Source organism: Cavia porcellus, unplaced genomic scaffold, assembly GCF_034190915.1.
Source record: "Cavia porcellus strain 051 isolate PalLab524CR breed Dunkin Hartley unplaced genomic scaffold, mCavPor4.1 scaffold_22, whole genome shotgun sequence".
In the NCBI taxonomy this organism is placed as follows: Eukaryota; Metazoa; Chordata; class Mammalia; order Rodentia; family Caviidae; genus Cavia; species Cavia porcellus.
In genome coordinates this window covers 29,440,931-29,462,718 of record NW_026947505.1, presented here as the reverse complement: position 1 = coordinate 29,462,718, position 21,788 = coordinate 29,440,931, and the positions used below count along the sequence as shown (strand labels likewise).

General features: G+C 43.0%; 1 protein-coding gene and 1 long non-coding RNA gene across 2 annotated transcripts; one reads left to right on the top strand and one right to left on the bottom strand.

The window, feature by feature from the left end:
• Positions 1 to 2,824: 2,824 nt before the first annotated feature.
• On the top strand, positions 2,825 to 21,516 carry Aldh8a1 (aldehyde dehydrogenase 8 family member A1). Its single transcript, XM_003468449.5, has 7 exons — positions 2,825 to 3,013; positions 6,088 to 6,235; positions 7,505 to 7,660; positions 9,182 to 9,331; positions 15,133 to 15,389; positions 18,582 to 18,743; positions 20,334 to 21,516. The coding sequence occupies exons 1-7, from the start codon at positions 2,876 to 2,878 to the stop codon at positions 20,784 to 20,786; spliced, it is 1,464 nt and encodes a 487-aa protein (XP_003468497.1). The 5' UTR covers positions 2,825 to 2,875; the 3' UTR covers positions 20,787 to 21,516.
• On the bottom strand, positions 2,884 to 12,114 carry LOC134472087 (uncharacterized). Its single transcript, XR_010041919.1, has 3 exons — positions 11,815 to 12,114; positions 8,130 to 8,223; positions 2,884 to 6,754 (listed from the first exon to the last, which is right to left on the bottom strand). It is a non-coding gene; the product is annotated as an uncharacterized LOC134472087 (long non-coding RNA).
• Positions 21,517 to 21,788: the final 272 nt, after the last annotated feature.

The window sequence follows — 21,788 nt, the reverse complement described above, 5'->3', positions numbered from 1 at the left end:
TCCTAACACCAGTCTAACTATGAGAGAAACATCACACAGGTTCCAATTCAGGCTTATCATATAGGTTTCTTGACCAATACTCATCAAACTTGTGAAGGTCATCAAACCCAAGGAACATCTGAGGAATTTATTGTCAAGAGGAGCAAATGCAGTGTGATGTTGTGAATAGGATTCTCCATCAGAAGAACTTTAGGTAAAAATCAACAAAAAATGACTCTAGACTTTGATTAAAATATATATATCACCACTGGTTCATTCATTGTGGTAAAGCTATGCTGAGTTAAGATATTAACAATGAAAAGCTGGATCTTGGTTTCTGTAAATACCAAATGTTCTTTAAAAGGTCCATTTTTCACAGTTTTACATTTCCATTATTTGATATAAACAAAATAATAATAATAATATAAATAATCCATAGAACCGTAAAAGTACATTAGAAAGTCTTCGCATCTATCCTGTGTTCTTGATCTCAGAACTGCTGTCTGGGCAGACAAAGATGCCTCCAAAGTGAAGAATGAAATAGTGGAATTGTAGCCCCATTCCTGAAAAGCTGTGTGCACAGGCTGAGATGTCCATGTTCTAAGTTTCGTGCTCCTTCTATTCCAAATGTGCTTGAAAAATTCCATGACCTTTCTTGGATGATACAAGTAGCTCTTGCTGGAGTAAAAAACCCCTTTTTGTGAACATCAGGCTTTGTTTCTTTCTACCCTTTGTCCCAGGTCAGAACTATCCACATAGCCTCAACTAATTGCAAAGTGAATACAGAACGCTTGAGACAAGACGTGGACCTTAGAGAAGATTTGTTGTGTCCAGCACAGAGGGCTTCTAACATTTCCTCAAATGGCCGAATGTAATATAAACCTATATATTAGGGTTCACTTTTGAAACCGAACCTCATACCCATGTTTCTTGAGCATATCTCTTTTCTCTTGTTCCTCCCACATCCTAGGTTTTCCAGTCTCCAGTTCTACCTTTGTGTTGGGTTTTCTGCAACCATCATATCACTTTTCTTGGGTAGAGACCCATAGGATTCCAGGGTCAACACCAGTGCTCCTATTCTGAGCTCAAACTTTGAGGGCAAAGACTCATTATCTGTTATCATTTATATTTAGGATGTCCCTCAGAAGTCTCCTGTGTCCAGAGTTGGGGCTTGTAGAAAGTGTTTGATTCAGATTGACCCACTGATGAGTACATAGCTATTTAGAGGTGCTATTTAGAGGTGGGGCCATGTTGAAAAAGTGTGTCATTAGAGGAGGTCTCCCTGCCTCTCTGGATCCTGCTTTCTGTTTCTGCTTCTTGGCTGCAACAGAGCGAGCAATTTTCCTCTGTCATGCCCTTCCACCACCTCATTTCTGCCTTCCGAGTTAGCCTACTATGGACTGAATCCCTTAACGTGAGCCAAATTAGATTTCTCGTCCTTTAAGTCATAGTTGTTAGGCATTGTGTACCAGCAATGGGAAACCTGACTAATAAAATTCCCAAATTATCCCGGAGCACAGCACATACCACAAAAGAACCTAGTGTTTCATACTGATCATCTTTTGCAGCATAATTCTAATGTGTGATTTTGCCACAATATTTCTTTCTCATAGGATTGAGACTAAGAATACTGTGGGAGGGTAAAGGAAAAAGGAACATCCTGCCACATGTAAGTTAGAACAGTCCTCCTTGTAATAATAATGCATTCATGCTGTCTCAGTCAATACAATGTTTTCAGCAGAAGGGGAAGCTTAATGACAAAGGAAGATAGCCATGGAAGAGTCTTCTACAACTTTATTATATTATATTGCTTACATGATATTATACTGAAGAAGCTAAAGCTCACAGGTAGAAAGAGCCAGGAGAGAGCAAGGGATGAGGAACCAGGAGATAAACCAATGATCAAAGTCTTGAGTCCTTGTCCTGACTACAGGACCTCGCATTAAAGCCACCCTCTAGACTATGGTGAGTACAGCCCAGCTGCTCCAATGGGATGTGGCTCATCTGCGGGTAGTAGTGAATTCCAGGGGACGGCAAGAATAGGCCAGTTTTTTGCTAGACTGTGCGCTGCAGAGCAGGTAGAGTCTACCCAAAGGGCTCAGGTGATGCAGAGGCAAACGTGAGGCAGATGGAACTACCTGGAGGTAGGGTCTCTGCCCTGAGAATCAGATACAGGACTTTGTCTCTTCAGGGGGAAAGGTTGGGGCCAAGTTTGGAGAAGGCCTTGAGGTCTGTAAGCCACTGGCACTCAGGTGTGAGGTTGGGTCAGAACACAGGCTCTCGGTGCATCTTGGTGCTATGCATTCCAGGTGGTGGAGGGGCAGTTTTTCAGGCAAACTGCAGCTAAAGTGAAAAATATCCCAGGTAAGCAATGGAGAGAGGACATGTATCTTCAATTGTGTCTCCAGGGACAAGGCAGTAATATGCAACTTGAAGACCAAAGAACTAAAGTTTATCTCTTGCTTGTCTAATCTCAGTGTCTTCTACAAAAGAGAAGAAGTAACAGTCACTTTCTAGAGGATCACTGTGTGGAATAAGTGCCTACATTAATGAATAGGACTTTCGTTATATTTTGGCACTTAAAATGTTTGAGTAAAGGACAATTTTCTATGTGAATCCAATTAAATCATACAGATGCCTTTTGATGAATTTAAAGGCTATGAACATGGAAGTTGGTGTTACTAGAACACTGTTCGTTTCTCACAATGTGCTGGAAGTCTGTGAAATGTGTGAGAGCTTTGAAATCTGGACGCTGAGGATGAGGCTCCTCCCACTTTCCCTGCTTGGCAAATGAGGACACTGGGGCTGGCAAAGAGACTAACTCAGGAACAGGGCAAAGTCGTGGGACCAACACCAGTGAGCAACTGGAAGGCGAAAGGCTGCATTTTTCCTTACTATGGCTGCACCAGGCGAACTTTTGATGCTGGAAAACTTCATAGATGGGAAATTTTTACCTTGTGACTCATATATAGATTCCTACGATCCTTCCACAGGGAAAGTGTACTGCAAGGTGCCAAATAGTGGGAAAGATGAGGTGAGTGCATTCACTTGGAGAAGACTGAAATCTACTTAGTATTTTGGCAAGCTCTGGGTAACTTGATTTTCTGAAAGCAAAAGAGTTTGCAAGAAAGTGTAGAATTGTTACATGCTAGTGGAAGGAAGATTCTAAGGACGTTTTCTTGTAAGGTTCCTCCTATATCCAGAAGCAAGCCGTTTTTCTAGCCAAACTAACACACACTTGTATGTGTAACATTTTGGGGGCTAAGTTTCTGACTCTAATAGGTGTATGGTACGAAATATTATTTGTAAGAATTATCACTATTCTTAAGGGGATCCTTTTATAGACCAAGTGTCACATAAATTTGCCACTAGATCCATAGATTTCTTAAAAAATGTGCCAGTGATCATTCTGTAATAATTCCTTGTGTCTTCAAAATACCTAGTGTATCAAACTCAAACATTTGAATGTTGAAACTAAAAATCAAATTCTTGTGTAATATTTTTGCATTTAGATTTAACTTTTATTATTCAAAGTGCTTGATGTCACATGCATTATGCTTTCTTTTAGTGCTGAAGAACTATTTTTAATTGGGTAATTTTATAAAATATTGAGACATGTTTGATTAGTTATCAATTATTAAGCTGAGAATGTAAATATATGTGGGGGATAAATGTCACTGACAAATGCACAGCCATCTAATGCTTAGTGGATTAGAATCATTCTTTTAAGACACAGAGAACTAGGCTATTTAACATACAGTTGTAGCCTTCATATATTATTAAAAATTATATGCAACGTTTTTTAAGAACTCAGTTATTTTTCTCTGTTAAAATTTCAAGTCTGTTTTGCATTAAAAAAAAACCCTTTAGACTTGTGGATTAATGTTCACAAATATTGGCTAATTCACTGGTTAAACTGTAATGTGAGGAATCTTCCTGGTCTCCCAGTGTTTTCCCAGGTGAAGTTAAAATGACAAATAAGCCAAATTCAGATAGAGTATTTTCTACAGCTAATGTCTTGGACCTTTTCAGAAAATAGAATAAAACAGAAAATATCAGTTGTTCCTACAGTAACAAGTAATGTTTACTTCTCAGAAATCCCACTCACAATGACCCCAATCTGATCCCATAAGTACCATATTTTTTAGATTGAAAAAAATAGTGACCATAAAAATACATGCAAAGTTCTCACTCTTCCACAGAACGTGCTCCTGTGCTGCCCCCAGGCCCTGCCATTTATTCAGCTTCACTGGTGCACCTCACTTTCACCAAGCTGTTTAACCCAGAGCAAGTGGCAGCAACCTAGAAAGTTGAGGCTACTATCATTCTTATCCAGCAGACCCCAGTGTGCTGACACTGCCAACTCTGATGCACGGGTCAGTGGACACGCACATACATGTACACATGCATGTACACACACACACACTCTTTGTTACAACCCTTTGTATGAGAGTATTGCATCCATAAACATACTGGAGTTAGACTGCTTGGCTTCAAAGACCATCTTCCCCACTTGGTGTCTGTGGCTTTGATTTAGAGCTCAATTTCTTCATGCTTCTCTCTACCCACTTATGAAATGAGAATATTAATGACACCTATTTCCTAGTATTTGGAGAATTAAATAGACTAACATGGACTGTTGTAGTGCTTAGTATATAGTAAACACTTTCTAAGTATCAGTGTGTAGTAGATTAATATGTATTCCGTATTGTGTACGTGAGATGTGTGAAGCGGGACAGCGTAGAGAATACGAATGGACTTGAATAGCTAACGATCAGTTCTTAAACTGACCACTGTAGGAGTTAAGGTTCATGTGGCTGCTCAGCCATGGACTTCCCCACACTGCATCTTGAGGTGGACAGCATCAGAGCCCACGTCTCTTCCCTCATCCCATCTACGGGTCTAAGATAAACATTTGGTCTTTGAGATGAAACTACCATCTTTCAAATCTTTCTTATTCTTTTTCCATGCTGGGGAAGAAGCATGGTTCTTGCTTGTTTTGGTCAAGTGATCTACCACTGAGGCACTTCATCAGTCCTCTTAACTTTAATCTTACCCCTTCAGCTCAGCTGAAAGTGACTTTCTTCCTTGCAGAAACAAAAAGATATAGATCAGCTTTCGATGCATGGGGTGGCACAGGGTCAGGAGGCTGATGCTCAGATCATGTGACAAGAAAGCTGCTCAGGGCTGCCTAAAGCTCCCGGCAAAGGGGGCCGAGCTGGGGCCCCGAGGCAGAAGACAGCTGTGACTATCATCAGTCATCATGCATGTGAGAGAAAAGGATTAAAACATGGGCTATGGATTTCTTGTTTCTGCAAAAGGGATAGCCTCAACATTGCCCAAGAGGGGATAAAGGCAGAAAAACACTGAAAGATTCATTTTGGTCCTAAATTGGTTCTACACATACATTATCACATGCTGTTTCCTCTTGGATGTAGCCCCAAAACTGGACCCCAGGATTTTGTTCAACTTCAGATCCACCGCTGTCCAACAGAGACCCCTTCTGTTGGCAGGGAGCAGAGACAGTGGTTATGCCATAGTCTGTTAGAGTGTGGTCTTGGATGCCACCAACAACTGGGTATGAATCTCGATTCTGCCACTTACTACCCCTGTAGTAAGGTACCTGAACTTTCTGTTCCTCAGTTTCCTCACGTAAAATGAGCATAAAATACTTGAGGGACAGGATTTTAAAAGAGGTTAAATGAAATACTTGTGCAGTTAGTCACACTCTCTTAGCTATAAAATTTAGTCAATAATAGAATTAATCGCTGTAAGTGCTAACGACAGTCAAAAGATATGATTTCACACAAAACTTTAGCCTTCGTGAAATGTTGGAGCTGGATGTTAGCGCTCCTATACCTCTAGACCATGTTTCTTCTGCACACAATATTCATTCCGGATTCTTTGGTGGAAGTGGAGCGTTTTTCTTTGTGTGGTGTCTCGACTCACATAAACACCTGTGCTGACTACTCAAGGTAGCTCAGAATCGGGGCATGTTGAGTAATTGAAAAAAGAACAGTCACATGTGTAGGGTCGTGGGGAGTCACTCTTCCTGCAGCCTCTCCGGAGCAGCAGCTTGGTGTGACCTTCTCCTGTCTTTTCCTCAAGATTGAAGCCGCTGTCCGGGCCGCCAGAGGGGCCTTTCCTGGCTGGTCGTCCCGGAGCCCCCAGGAGCGCGCACAGGTGCTGAGCCGGCTGGCCGACTTGCTGGAGCAGTCCCTGGAGGAGCTGGCCCAGGCGGAATCTAAAGACCAAGGTGTGAGCCGCATCCGCAGGACTTGTCTCTCTTCCGTGCTGTCTCTGGCAGAGCCGAGGTTTGAGTGCAGGTGTCTCTTACGACACCCCCATGAAAGCAGCAATGTGTGACACAGAGTCTGGTCACTGCCACCCTCATTCCTGTGTGTCAGATGATGGTCTGCACCCTAAATCTAATGAGTGAGACTCAGGATATTTGTGATTCTTCCTAGGATGCAAGGCCGTCCCTCAAGTGTGCACCTAAGGCCTCACGAGGTCCAGGCTCGCACTGGCACACTCCTGCCCCGTTCAGAGTGGCTGAATCCAAAGTCAAAAGGCAGGACGTACATTATGATTCGATGAAAGCAACTGCCAAGATGTGTGGCAAAGGGCAGAGGAAGACAGGAGCCAGAGCTGATCGTGAAAGCTTCCACCCACACTGAGTAGAGGATCTCAGAACCAAGCTCATAAGCTATTTAAAAGTTTTCTAGTGTATCAGTCACTAGTTTACTTCCAACACAGTCTCCCGGCTGTTCCAGACCTTTAAAGGGTGAGGGAAGAGAATAAATATGTGTAAATCTTTGCAATAATATCTGTTAAGAAAAGCAAAGAGCTTTAAAACCTTATGCGTGTTATAAACCAACCTAAAATTAGGAAACAGCCTCAGGGTAAGCCCCTAGCAAGAAAATGCTGGTCTTTCTGGTTGCAGAGTCCTGCTCCATTACTGAAGGGCACTGGGTCACGAGCATCCTTTTATTCCTCCGGGACCCAGGATGGCCTGGGCATGTGACAGTGGAGCAGGCGGCACAGAGCATCATGTGCCGTCCTGCAGCCTTCTAATGACTCCTCCACGTGTTGGGAGAAGGCTTCACGTGCCTCGTGTGTTTACACACGATGCGCAAGCACCACTGTGTCAACAACCCTTACTTCAACCCTTTCACAGCATTTGGGGAGCCTGGGGATTTTGAATGGCAGAGCTTGTGTGTGTGTGTGAAGTGGTAGCATCTGGAAAGCTCACAGCAAGAGCTAGAAAGTGTTCGCCTGCAAAGCAAAGAGGATCTGGGTCAACGTTAGCCCCTCTACCTCATTTTATAACCGCAAACCTGGTTGTCTTATAGTTTCACCCAACTATAGTCAACTCATGGTGGCGAAAGAATGTCTCCTCCAAGCTGGAAGACACCAAGGCTAGACCAGGGAGAGCTCCGTGGGGTGTATGTGGGGTGGCAGCAGGGAGGGTTTCCACTGCTCCATGCAACACACCGCAGAGCTGTGAGCTGTTGATTTCCCACAGGGAAAACCCTAACGATGGCAAGAACCGTGGACATCCCCCGGGCTGTACAGAACTTCCGGTTCTTCGCTTCCTCGGTCCTGCACCACACGACAGAGTGCACACAGATGGACCAGCTGGGCTGCCTGCACTACACGGTGCGGACTCCCGTGGGAATCGGTAGGTGCTGTCCGCGGAAAGCCCGCACACCGTGATTATGCATCTAGATGCTCGGAAAATTCTGTAGGTTTGTCTCAAGGAACAGACTAGTGAAAATGTGTTGACCTCAAAAATCTGTTTCTCCTTAACTTTCTTTGCGTTTAAATTCTTTACTTGTAGCTAGAACTTTAACTTGGAAAAATTACAGAGAAAAGAATGATACCACGAGTAAATTCAGATCCCAGCATTTAAAAAATGCTACTACATATAATTAACAAAAAGAAAAAAAAATCCAGAAAGTGCTCTGGAATTGATGGAGAATTCACAGCTTAAATTCTGTGTGTTCTTTGTATCTCCTGAAAAATTGAGGTAAATTTTTTATTTAATTTTATGCATATTTTAATAAGATATATAAATTAAATTCTTAATTAATAAGCGTAGGGCGCTTGGCCAGGTATAAATAAGCCTAGAGCGAAAATGATGTACTTACTTCTTTGCTTGCCCTTTGACCTTTGAAGGAACACGTAAATGACTGCTATGACTAAATATAGCCACTAGATGCCGCTGTTTCCTCGCAGAAGAAACTGCATACGTCACAGGTTACATTTTTATAACGCATGTGAAAGAAGAACATAGGAGACATTTCACTGTTTTGAGTCTTTGAATCCTTCAGAAATAATATTTTCAAGGCATTATGGAAATCTTTATCCACCTCCTCCTAAGAAATATGTGAACATACTTTGCTGAAATGGTATGGAAAATTTAACACTATAAAATAGACATTTACTTTCTTAGCGAAGGTTTGAGGGCAGAGTAAAAAAAAGCAAATCTATTACCTTATTCATAATGTAGCTTTCAGTTTTGCTATGGTTGGAAAACTGCGCAGTTTCAGAATATCTAGAGTGCAGACACACTCTAGATATTAGGTGTACTACTTATCTAACAAGTATCTGGTCAGGATGCAGGTGAGAATCCGCAAAGAATTTTCATTTAAAAATCTTCTTTATAACTAAACTGTACTTTATGCTCTATGAGTTAAGGTTTGTTGACTTTACTGAGTCTATGGCTCTCATCAGGACCAGGAGGAATTGCTTTGCTCTAGTTTCATAAATAATTCTGTGAAGCTTGAGATTTTATGTCTTAATCTGCAGCAGTTGAGAAGCAGAGGTGGAGAAAATTGTTAGAAGAAACCACAGCTGCACAGCTCAATCATGAGAAGAGAACTGTTTTTTAAAATCAGTTTATACATCTCAAAATGGAACTGTTTAGTGATTGGTGACAAGTCTTTCAGCTTTGGACCTTACATTACTGTTGTCTATAATCACGAGCCATTGTGAAGTGGCTCCATTGTATTGATCTTTCTGTTTTACTGGGTACCATCACATATTTTGGGGAGATTTCCTTTAGGTTAGCTACAACTGAGCCAAGTTTGGAATTTTTAAGGGGAAATGAGATTTCTAAAGCAGGAGTTCTGCTTCAGGAACCCTGCCTGGCCTCTGAGGAGCATGTCACCATGGCCGCACCTCTTTTGTGGTCCTTTAGCTGGGCTGATCAGCCCTTGGAACCTGCCCCTCTACTTGCTGACTTGGAAGATCGCTCCCGCCATTGCTGCCGGGAACACCGTGATAGCCAAGCCCAGTGAGCTGACTTCAGTGACCGCGTGGATGTTGTGCAAGCTCCTGGACAAAGCAGGTAATGAGCTGCTTGGGTTGGAGGAGGTGTAGAGTTGGAGCAAAGTTATATGGACATGTTCCATTTAGCAGCAAAATCCATTCCACTGACATCTTTGGACTTTGTCTTTTTGAGCTTTCCTAGAAAATCCTCTTCACCTTCACACGGGATTCTCTTGCACTGCTCCTTCTTTTTTTTTTTTTTTTTTTTTGTCTTTTTCGTTTTTTATCGGTACCAGGGATCGAACCCACGACTGCCTGCTTGCAAGGCAGGCGTTTATGCCTGCTGAGCTAAATCCCCAGCCCCGCACTGCTCCTTCTTTTCAAACCCGAATGGCCCTGCTGCAGAGTAGCTGGCGGTGCATGTGCATAACAATCTTACAGGCTCGCATAAGCCAGCTTTTCACTATTGCAATGAATACCTCTGACAAAGTTGCTGGAGGAAAATTTTGTTGTGTGAGTTAATCTTAACTTGACAAGATTAAGGGGCTCCTGGAGAAATGATTGGCTCATAGTGAGTGGGGACTATCCTCACTCCCCGATGTGTTGATCTACTGATGTTCATAGCTCAGTGTGCTGTAGGGGGCAGGGCCCAGTCAGAGGTGAGTCACTGGGCTGCCTGTGCAAGGTATCTCTCTCTCCCTGGCACTTACACACTGTATTCTGCTGCCAGGCTGCAAAGAATTGAGCAGCTTTGCTCCATTGTATCCTTCCGCAATCACAGTGCTCTGTGGAGGCAGCTGCCCATGAACTGAACCTCTGAACCCAAAAGCCACGATTAGCCTCTCCTCCCTTAAGCTAAAGGTATTATCTATTTGTTCCAGCAATAAGAAAGCTGGCTGACATTTTCTGTCTGACAGATTTGGAAGCTTCAGCCCACAACAGTTTGACCTTATTGCTTTAGGCCTATGTGGCAGAGTATAGGACAGTGCAAATGCATGCATGGTGGGGGAGACTTGTGCACATAGCCCTGGCTCGGAAGTGAAGAGAGAGGGAGAGACCAGCATCCCATGATCCCTTCGTGGTCAGCCTTGGTGACTTAACTGCTTGCCTTTATGCCCCACCTCTTTACAATTCTTCCACCTCCCGGTGGTGATACAGGCTGAAGACCAAATCTTTAACTCATGGCCCTTTAGGGAACATCTCAGATCCAAACTACAGCAAGGCTTAACAGTTTCAATGAAACTAAAGACATCAATTCACTCCTGGTAGTAACTTCTAGAGTTAATTTAAATCTTAGGTTTGAGCCACAAGTTAATCGTGATGAAAATAAAAATGTAGCTGGGTACTCCTGTGGCTTGTAGAGCTATACAATCTTTGGTAGACATAGCCATGTTTAAGGCAGTTGATTCTACATGTCTCAATCCTCCGTACGGGAGACCACTCCTCAGAAGCGGATGGGATATGGCTGATCGCCAGCGTATTGCATTTGCTCCTTATCCTCTTTCTACTAATAGTTTAATAATTCAAAGTTAATAGTTCAATAATTAGGACTTTGTTCTGGGTTGTAACTCATACAGGCACAGCCTGACTCTGCACTAATATTTGGAGAGAATAGACAGGAAGCCCAGCAGGAAGCCCATGATAAGGAGCCCCTCTGCTCATCTCCTGCTAAAGCCTGGGGGAATGATGTCTGGACGGTGGGGACAGGATTACCATCCTTCTGGATGTGTCACCTTCTGCTGTACTTACCACCTTTCAGCACATGGGAAAGGTTCTTTTGCACTCTCCTATAGCCACAGAATGGGCAGTGGGCAGGAGTCAAACTCTGCTTTTTTTTTTTTTTTTGTTGGATACTTTTGCTATTAAAGCAAAACCACACACACTAGGTTCCAGAGAAGTTTAGCCAGTTCTTTTTTCTTTTTTTTCCTGTACTGGAGTTTGAACTCACAACCTTGTGCTTGCCAGGCAGGCGCTTATGCCATTGAGCTAAATTCCCGGCAGTTTAGTCAGTTCATTATGATTTAAGGCATAGGCTAAAATGGTGCCTGTTTAGGAAAAGGCGTGGCCTCAAACTTGGTCTCCCCACAGCGGAATCAGGCCTCCTAACCCAGGTCTTCAGGATGGTGTCTGCGATGCCTTAGGCCTCTGGGCGAGTACATGACTACATGTGCCATGCTCAGAAGGTCTCAGCCCTCTCTTACAAAAGTCACCGTGTTCTAATCCCATGCTTTCCAAAATCGAGTGTCTGGTGTGTGCAAATGTGCAAGACATTTCTTCTTGGGTTGGTGACTGCAGGTTTCCAGTGGAGGATGGGATTGGAGCTGTGTTAGTCAGCTTTTCATTATGGTAACAAATATCTGAGATAAACCAACCCAGTAAGAAGAACAGTAGATTACTGCACAGTTTTGGTTAGCTGGTTCCCTTGCTTCTGGGCTGGTGGCAAAGCAGCCTGTCATGGCAGGAGAACATGGCAAAGCAAGCTGCTGGCCTTGTAAACAGAAAGCACAGGCAGGAAGAAGAGGGATCTCAATATTCGCTCTGGGGACACCCTCCATGACCTACCTCCTGGGATCACCACCTCCTGGTGGCACCACCGGCTGGGAAGCAGGCCTTCAACTCATGGGGCTTCGGAGGATGTTCCAGAGCCAGACTGTAGCAAGGGCTCTTCCTCTGCTTTGATCCCAGGTAGGGAAAAGGACGCGTGGAGGTTGATGTGGAGCCATGCTGTGATCTATGATGAGTATTGTTCCTTTACCACTCATCCCAGAGCCTGCTCTGTATGAGAGTTTTCCATTTCCACCTAGTTGCATAACACTGACCCTATTTCCTGTGAGCTCACAGACCCGAAATACCAAGGCAGCCCTCTTTTCTCCCCGTGCTGGCTTTACAAAGCATCCGCCTCCTGACAAGCAATGTGAGCATAATTCTGCTCGAACTGCCGGGAATTTAGCTCAGTGGCCTTGACTCTTTCCACCTCTCCTGGGGGATGGAGCCTCTTGGTTTCTCCACTAGGACTGGGGATTGGGGTTGGGGATATGTATGAAATCCTACTTTACAACACTGCAGCAAGGACTTTTGGACGACAAGGGGAAAAAGTGAAAATGAACAGCTAATACATTCGGAATATTTGAAAAGCCAGGTCCTGTGGTTCTGAAATGCGTGTATCCTGATCCATGACCTTCCTTTGAACTATAATCGTGTGAGAAGAACACAGTGGATATTTCTTCGGGAACATTAGAATATTTTGTTTTCTTCTTGAGGATACTAAATATTTGCCATCAGTCTTAGAGATTCCATGAGCTATGGCTTTTTGGCCTTTTCCATTCATTTTATTTTACTGATCTACTTAAATTTACAATCCTTTGTTTTGCTTCCCTGAGAGCCACCTGAGTTTTGCTGAATTTCTGTTTGCCAATTAAACTGATTCCCTTCTCATATAAGTGGAATCTTCTAAGGGTTAGAGGGCAGAAGCTGTACAAAAATTTCATTAATGCGTGGATCAAATGGCAGAATGGTTACTGAAAAGTCACAGCCAGCAAACACCTCTGAACATATTAGCATCAGACCCCAAGAAACGTAATCAAAACTTTAGCACTGCAGGTGGGAAGCAATCAGCCTGCTGGAATGAGCTTACTTTCCTAGTATTTGTGCATTTTTTTTCCTTATCTTGGGTTAAAATGCCACTGTAAATGTTAGAAGTGACTCCACTCATTTTTGCCTTCAGAATCTGTGAATAACCCCCAAGCCTTCATCCACATCCAACTCCACTGATGGTTGGTGGAGAGGCCACACCCCATCCAAGAAACGGTGAAACTGGCCTCTGTTTTCTTGCGCTCAGAGCCTCTCCTTCCAGACTTTGTTGCTCCCACATGGTGCAGGCGTTCCCTGGTCACTACAAGCCAAGACTGACCTTAGCTGGGCTTAATAAACCTCACACTGAGTCAGGGGCTGGGGCTGTTAGAAGTGCGTCTCTGCCAGACACATCATGGCCTTGACTCTTTCCACCTCTCCTGGGGGAAAGAAACCTCAAGGTGAGAGGCTCAGGCCTTGGCCCCGTGCAAGGGCATCCTGGATGATGGTGGATCGCTGATGTGAAGTCATGATTTATACTTTAAGGGCAGAGTCCTGATGGGCTTTGAATCCCAAGAGAGTGTTTCTAAGAAGGGCCGAATATCTAACCCAGGGCAAGGGAAGGAGATCAGTGGCCTCGTCAAAGCTTCCCCTCTCTACTTTCCGCCCTCTCTCTTCTCTCTTTCTTTCTTCTTTCATCTTTCACAATTGTGAAAAATTAAGTTTATATCTTAGAGACATCAGTTGTTTCTGGGGATGTTGACTCATTAATACAACGAAGTAGGCTGGCCGATTCCTTGATTAGTTGATCACAGCAGTAAAAATATCTGTACATGACTCTAATGCTGAACAGACAAGTTCTGTTTTAGTCCAAGTATACAGTAGTAGAGTACATAAATCTTTCTCATTGGAGGAGTTAAGTCACCTGAACAAGTGGCCTCAGTCCAGCTTCCCCCAGAGGAACCTTCTTAAGAACCTTCTGAGCACATCTTGCTTGTACAAGTGAGGGTTTTTTTGAACCCTTGGAGCTTCTGAAGTTCACACACTCTTTCTAATTTGCAACTAAGCATCCATGTACTCATTTATTTACTCAATAGTTATTTACTATCCTGCTCTGACCAGTTTTTCTGCTTTTTGATTGTAATTCAACCTTACTTTGCCTCAAGTTTCTCACGAGTGAAGTAAGGATAATATCAAGTGCTTTGTTGAATTTTTGTGAGGCCTAAAAATGTACAGTAGTCACCCCTTATCAGTGGGGGTTTATATTCGAGACTCTTTGTAAATACTCAGAGCTGTAGATAGTATTAGACCTTCTGTATATATATATATATATATATATATATATATATATATCCATAAAATTTTTAATTTATGAATGAGGTACAGTGAGAGATTGATAATAATACCTACTAATACAACTGAACAATTAGAACAATATGCTGTAATAAAAGTTGTATAATTGTGGTTTTTCTCTCTGAAAACAGTCAAAGTGTATACTGTTTTCAGATTGTGAGTGACTTCAGGTAAATGAAATAGCACAATGTGACTCTGAGGCAGGAGGATGGTTAATCAGTTATCGCCCTGGCAGCCCTGCTGTGCACCCAGTAAATGTGACCATCTACTGTTTAGTTCTAATGTGCCAGACTAGGGCAGGAAACAGATTCTGTTTGCGTCTTTGGCTAGTATAATTTCTAGTAGTGAACAGCGATGAAGAAATTAATCCAGAAAACAAGTCAATACATACATGTAGATTTAGGACAATGGGATTGGTGACAGAAAAGACTGAGACACTTATCTTGAGTTGTTCTTGGAACTTATAAGTTAGTTTTAGAATGCAGTGGAGCTGTCTATAATTATGAGATGCAGAACCTCCAACTCACGACTCACCTTTCCTGGAAAGTCTTCCCCTGATTCCCTGGGCCAAATGACCAATCTCTGCATCCCTGCAGATAAGCACATCTCTACTTAATGTTTCCATCCTGCATTGCCACTGGAGGAGGACACTGCATTCCCACTGGACTTGACCTGCTTGGGGATCTCTCTCCATCTCTGAAGCATAGTCAGTGTTATGAAGTTAATTATGTAGAATGTGTCCTGCCCTGACTCTTCCAGGGCAAAGCATCTACAGAAGTCCCACCCGGGGGGTTCAATAGGCAGAGGTGATTCTCTTGTCTGTGCTTTGCTATTAAACTGCAGGTCTCTGCTAAAGCTCCAGTTGTTATTAAAACCATCAAATGTTCCTTCCACGTGATCTATCGGACTTGCAAAGAAAGACTCCATGTGATCGGAAATATCCTGTTTCCCATACAGGTGTTCCACCAGGTGTCATCAATATTGTGTTTGGAACAGGACCCAGGGCAGGTGAGGCCTTGGTGTCCCACCCAGAGGTGCCCTTGATCTCCTTCACTGGGAGCCAGCCCACTGCTGAGCGGATCACCCAGCTCAGTGCTCCCCACTGCAAGAAGCTCTCGCTGGAGCTGGGGGGCAAGAATCCTGCCATCATTTTTGAGGATGCCAACCTAGAGGAGTGCATTCCAACAACCATCAGGTCCAGCTTTGCCAACCAAGTATGTTCTCTGCATGTTCCCCTCCCCCAGGGGCCTACCAACCTGCATCTCTTTCACCAAAGTGCAAAGCATAGCAGTGGGTAGGGCAATCCAGATATTTTTGTTAAGGAGGATCAAAAAATGTATCATTCTAGCGTGAACCAGTGGCCTTGCAGAGTCACAATTTCTGTTCATGAATCTCGTTTCCTTGAGTCACAGACCTTCTGTCAGGTACCTGCCTTGGGCAAAATGATTGCTTGTTCTGCACAAGCTCCTCCATTTCTTCTTTTATTTGTTTGGTTATTTTTGGGGGGTACAAGGTCCTTGATCTCATGGCAGTCCTTCTGCCTCATTCCTCCTAGTGCTAGGGTTACAGGCATGGGCCACCACACCTGGCTTACATTTCTTGATTAACAATCTCCCAGTCTCCCATTGCTGCCCAAATGTCCCATTCCTGGTAGAATTATTCTTTCTCCAAACCCATCCCAAACACGTTCATGCACTGAGTTACCATTATCTCTGATTTTCCAGAGCGGGTTTCTCAGCCAGGAGTCATGTAGGCTCTGGTGGTTTTTGTCAGATTCTTCCGGTTCATGACACCTCAAAAGGCTAAAACACAGACCAGTCCAGCTAGACTGCAGCTTCCTGAAGGAAGAACACTACCAACCTTTGTGCAGTAATTTTAGTGTCAAGGCTTAGAATACTGCTAGGATCTAGCAGGTGGGCATACTAGATTTGCTCCAAATAACATTTTTATTTTAGCAGAAAACAAAAGCTTACACTAAAGAGCTAGAATTTGCATAGGAAGATGGAGGAGTGAAATTAGGTTAATCTGTATTTTCCCAGCACAGGCAACATTTGTTGGCATGTAACCTTCGGCACCTGTATTTCTTCAGGTGGTGCATCATAACCCTTCCACTCATTTGATCAATCCTAATCTTTCCAACAAGATTTTGTGGCTAAAGTGAGACATACTACTTTAAGTTATGTTCTTCATGATAGTTATAATGGTTATTTTTAATTTCATGATTATTAATAGTGATTCCTCTTACTGTAATTTCTAGAAAGGTTGGTTAGAAACATTGAGGAATTTTGGATCAACAGACAATACCATTTCATGATACACCTGGTTTAATTATGGAAATAAGCAAATACAAAGTGAACAACTAAACTAAGAGTTTTGACAGCTTCCAGACAAGCTAGGCACAACCTCTGCGGACTGAGACTTGAGATGAGAGGAAGTGAGAGAAGCTCTGTGTTAAAGTGATGGATGCTGAGCATGTAGTTAAGGAGAGTAGGCTGTTCTACTGGAACGGGGCAGAAATTTGCATTTGCTCAGAGAACCTTTGGGGAAACTCAAATTCAGTGGGAAAATGGACATGGCAACCCAAACGACAGACGGATTTTAGGTAAAGTAAATAGCACAGCTTGATTGCTTTGCATAGCTGAGTGATGAGTTCCATGGAGAGCATACTTCACACGTCTTTCTTAATTGAATATAATTGACTTTTGGAAAGCGTCTTTGCTGACCCAGGGGCATGTATTATCTCAAAATTTAATTTCCCAATTGCATACTGAGAATATAACCTGCCAGAGAGCTGTTGTGGGGAAAGTGCCCTACACAGTCCCCGCAATGTAACAGGCTCAGAGATTGGTACTGTCTTTTGCTCATCCTGTCACTGTCACTGTCCGGGGGCTCTCTGGGCTACCTGTGCTTTCTTGGCACTGAGGAATGGGAAACATGGGAAAGGCCGCAGGTCTCTTGTCATGTCCCTTTTCCCCACAGAGCACAAGGAATTTGTGCCAAAGAACCTGTCAGGTGCTTAGATGTTTTCCCTGCCAGATATACAAATAGTTCTGACAGCAATCTCGGTGGCAGAAAGAAGTTATTATTTCAGAACATTTAACTGTTCTATTTGAATAATGAACCTTTGTGCAGACAAGTAGAAGCCTTCCATTTGCTAGGACTGTTGTGAAGATCGAATATAAAGGCGAACAAAGTAGTTATTTACACATTTATGAACTCATTATGCATACAATATGCCTTGAAATATGTAGAATGTGGTTGAAAACAATTATGTGCTATATTGAAAGGATGCTAAGGACTGTTTCTCACTCAGAATTATGCAGAACCTCACTCCTGAATACTTAAAGTCTCTATTGGATGTTTGTCAGGCTTCTGAACTGAACACATCTCCCGCAGAACCCCCGGCCGGCTCCCTGTCTCTCCCCTCCCCGCAGCCCGGATCTTCTCCCTGTCTCGTTACTGTGCAGGCCCTGGCCTAGGCCTCTTCCTCAGTCTTCCCTTCTCTTTCGCTCCTATCCATCAGCAGATCTGGTAGGTAAGATTTATCCTGAGACCTAATACTTTTCCAGGACTTCTATGCCAATCTCCCAGGCCTTTGTGCCCATCCTCTGTGAGAATTTTGAACTCAGTAGGTACCCATTGCTTCTCTCCATCTCCAGTGGTGTCGCCCTGGTCCAAACTCATGCCTCTTTTCTGTACTTTTAGAATATTCTCTTAGCTCTCCACTCTGTTTCCATTCTCATTTCCTCCTATTTTCCACACAGCTGCTGAAACTGTCACTTAGAAGTGTAAATCTGATGATCTCGCTCTGTTGTTTAAAGCCTTCCATTACCTCTCTGTGATGCTGACAATAAGACGTGAGCGTCTATCAGCCTGCTAGACTACGTGATGTTGCCTCGGTGACCTCCCAACGTTGTCACCCACCACACATCCTCTCCCAGCCTCTGCTCCCATCCTCAGCCCTACTCACCTTGCCTCCACCCCACCCCGCCACCAGGCTTCTTCCTGAAGCAGTTCTGCATGCTTGCTGCTGAGAATTCCCTCCTCCAGGTCTTTGCCTGTTCAGCTCTTCTAGCAAGAGTCCATTGAAATGCCCCCTCTTTGCAAATGCCTTCCATGTCTCCTCTTAGTAAAATAACTGCCCCAGCCCCAACAGTTTGTATTCCCCAGGATTGCTTGATTTTCATGTATTTCTTTGATTATTACCTGGAGTTACATTTCCAATGTTTAACTTGTGTGCTTTTCAGTCTTCCTACAAGATTGTGCATCCCACACGGTGGGGGCTTAGTCTCCTTTATCACAGGTTCCCATTGCCTAGACCAGGGCCTGATACATGGCGATGCTCCAAAGAACTGTCCGTGAAGGAGAATGTCCTCCAGTCTTGTCATTGTCCTCATTCTTGACAGGGTGAAATCTGCCTCTGTACCAGCAGGATCTTTGTGCAGAAGAGCATCTACAGTGAATTTTTGAAAAGATTTGTAGAAGCTACCAGGAAATGGAAAGTGGGTATTCCTTCTGACCCATCAGCCTGCATGGGTGCTCTGATAAGTAAAGCACATTTGGAGAAAGTAAGTAAATCTCTGCCCTGTAACTTATAGGAAGTTCTTATTTGAGGAGAATCTCGGTGCGAGCAGAGCACATATCAGGCTTTGACATATTATAATTGCTTTTGAACTATGGGAAACTGTTTATGGATGGAGTCTGAACATTTTAGATATAACTATGCAAATGGGGTTAAAGCAGTACCCACCTGCAATGAATAACTTGGAATAAAGTCAGTTTGGAATATCACCTGCAGAACGGAATTTTCAAAACATGACAGTTATAACAAGATCAGAGTAGACAAATAGTAGCAGGGGTTCTGTTGGACATTTGCTTGGCTTTCTCCTCTGTCTTCTTGAATCAAATGCCACCCTCTGAAGTGAGGATTTTCAACCCTTTTTTCTTGAAAACCAAATATTCTAGGTCTTTCCCTACCTCTTTAGTGCTTTTTTCCCATCATCTTAACACCATCTAACATGCAAACAATGTAAGCTCCATGGTCAGATTCAAACCCTAGAAAAGCACCTGAGACATGGTAGGTGAACAGTACTAGTTGAGTGATTGAGTCCACACTATGTTGTATAATCCAGTTATGCTATTTGTCTCAGACTTGCTGTACTCATTTTGAATTCTTTTTGATCCTTGGTTTAAACTACCTGGAATTGGGTCTAAAGTGCATAGGTAGGTCCTGGCCATCTGTCCTGCTAACATAACTCAGCATTAAGTTTCTGAGGGAAAAACAAACACAAAAAACCTTTTAGCCTCTTCAAGAAAAGTCATCCATCATTATCTCTGAGTCATTGTGCTATTATATAGTTAGTTCTCTCTCTCTCTCCATATATATGATATATAATAGAATAATGTAGTGTAATATAACATTATCAGCTATATTTTCAAAATAAAATCAGTAATGATACTAGAGATTAGAAGTTCTTTGTTCTAGAGGCTCAGTCTTTAACTTAATCTTACACGTAATTTACCTCCCACTTTCTACAATGGGCACAGTTCTTCATCCCAAAGAGAATACCTTTTTGTGTATTTAGCTACAGAATATACCTGAACATGAACTTAGCTTTACTGTTCATTAACTATATGAACTCTGAATACTTTCTGTCTCTCAGTCATTTCCTCAGCAAATAGAGGATAGCAAGAGATAAAAATAACTGATAGAATTGGGGGGGGGGATTGAAAATACACAAAAAACATCTGGATGCCTGGCACTTCGACATTAAATAAATTTTTCCCCTCCCCCTATACACCAAGTCTGAATGCCCAAATGATGGTTGGAACACCTCTGAGCAGCCAAGTATCAAGATAATCATAGATTTCTGGGAGCCTGAAGCAGGAGGATTATAAATGTAATCATAGCCTGGACAATTTAGCAAATTTGTGAGACCCTGTCTCAAAATAAAAAGTGAAAAAGGGCTGGAGATTTATCTCAAGTGAGGATTCTGGATTTAATCCCCAGTACTACAAAAAAAAATAATAATAATAACCTTAGATTCCTTAGCTATGACCTTATATTGCTTTTGGTGATTAGAGAGCTTTGATGTTTTTGCTGATTTTTATAAAACCAAATGATAAAGAGTCACTAATTGGTTTTTTCCCCTGTCCAGGTCAGAAGTTACATCAAGAGAGCCCAAGCTGAAGGGGCCCGTATTCTGTGTGGAGAGGGAGTAGATAAGTTGAATCTTCCCCTCAGGCATCAGGCAGGCTACTTCATGCTTCCCACGGTGATAACAGACATTAAAGATGAGTCCTGTTGCATGCAGGAAGAGATATTTGGCCCAGTGACGTGTGTCGTCCCCTTTGATAGTGAAGAGGAAGTGCTCAGAAGGGCCAACAACGTTAAGTATGGGCTGGCGGCCACTGTGTGGTCAAGCGACGTGGGCCGTGTCCACCGGGTGGCGAAGAAGCTGCAGTCAGGTTTGGTCTGGACCAACTGCTGGCTCATCAGGGAGCTGAACCTGCCTTTTGGGGGCATGAAGAGCTCAGGGGTAGGAAGAGAAGGCGCCAAGGACTCTTACGACTTCTTCACAGAAATCAAGACCATCACTGTCAAACACTAATCATTGCCCATGGAGCGCCTGCTCCAGCCAACACCCAGCAGCAGAGAATCAGTGTCCAGTGTGGCAAATGGAAATGCTACCATACACGTCAGCCCTGTCCTGACCCTGCAGGGTGTCATCTCTAGTTTATCCTCAGCAGGTAATGTTCTTCACCAGCTAGTGAAGAGATGTTGTCTATTTTCTGTATGCACTGGAGCAAAAGAGACTTCTGAATAGGATGGTGCAACAACGAAGCCCAGTGATCACCAATCTCCTCTCAGGTTATATCTTCATAGTATTTTCGCCATCATCTTGATTGACTTCTTGGGGATAACTAATAACAAGACACATTCATTTGCAAAGATAGGGTTAAAAATCTATCAACCTGAGAAAAATCAATTTACCATTTAATTTCTGCTTTTGAGGAGGCTGTGGAGATGGGCTCCTGCTCCATCTAGTGTGGTTAGCTGATCTCTTGTAGTTCATTACGCAGAGGGAGAGTGAACATCTTTGGAATTTGTTAAAGGGGCTTGCACTATTGATCGTGCTAAATATACCTGTACAAGACAGAGAAAAATGAAGCAGCTACTCTACTTTTGGATGGAAAATTTGGAACACAAAGAGAAAATAGTGTGATTCATTTCTACTGTTAATTGTAAGCAATTCTAATTCTGAGTGTAAATGAGGCTTACAGTTTACTACTCCTACAAGAAGTAATAAATGTTAAGTAATTTTCATAACAAGCACAGCATACACGTTCTTGACTTGTCTATTATTCCTCCTTATCCTCGTTCTCTTTTATGTATGGACTTTTACTAGTAAATGTATAGTGAATGCTTTATTTCTGGATTGCCAAATGATCTGCGGAGAAAACTGAGGTTTATGGAGGTTAAATGGCATATTCAAAAGCATGCAAATGCTATGGGGAAGAGATGGGATTTGAGCGTCAGACCCGAAGACTCATGATCTCTGACAATCTCACACCCGTCTTGGGTTGTGCTATAGAAGCCCCAAAGCAGTTAG

Coding starts and splice junctions, on each gene's coding strand:
- Aldh8a1 (XM_003468449.5), top strand. CDS start 2,876: ATGGCTGCACCAGGCGAACTTTTGATGCTGGAAAACTTCATAGATGGG. Junction 7,661..9,181: donor GCGGACTCCCGTGGGAATCG/GTAGGTGCTGTC, acceptor GTGGTCCTTTAG/CTGGGCTGATCAGCCCTTGG. Junction 15,390..18,581: donor GGTCCAGCTTTGCCAACCAA/GTATGTTCTCTG, acceptor CATTCTTGACAG/GGTGAAATCTGCCTCTGTAC.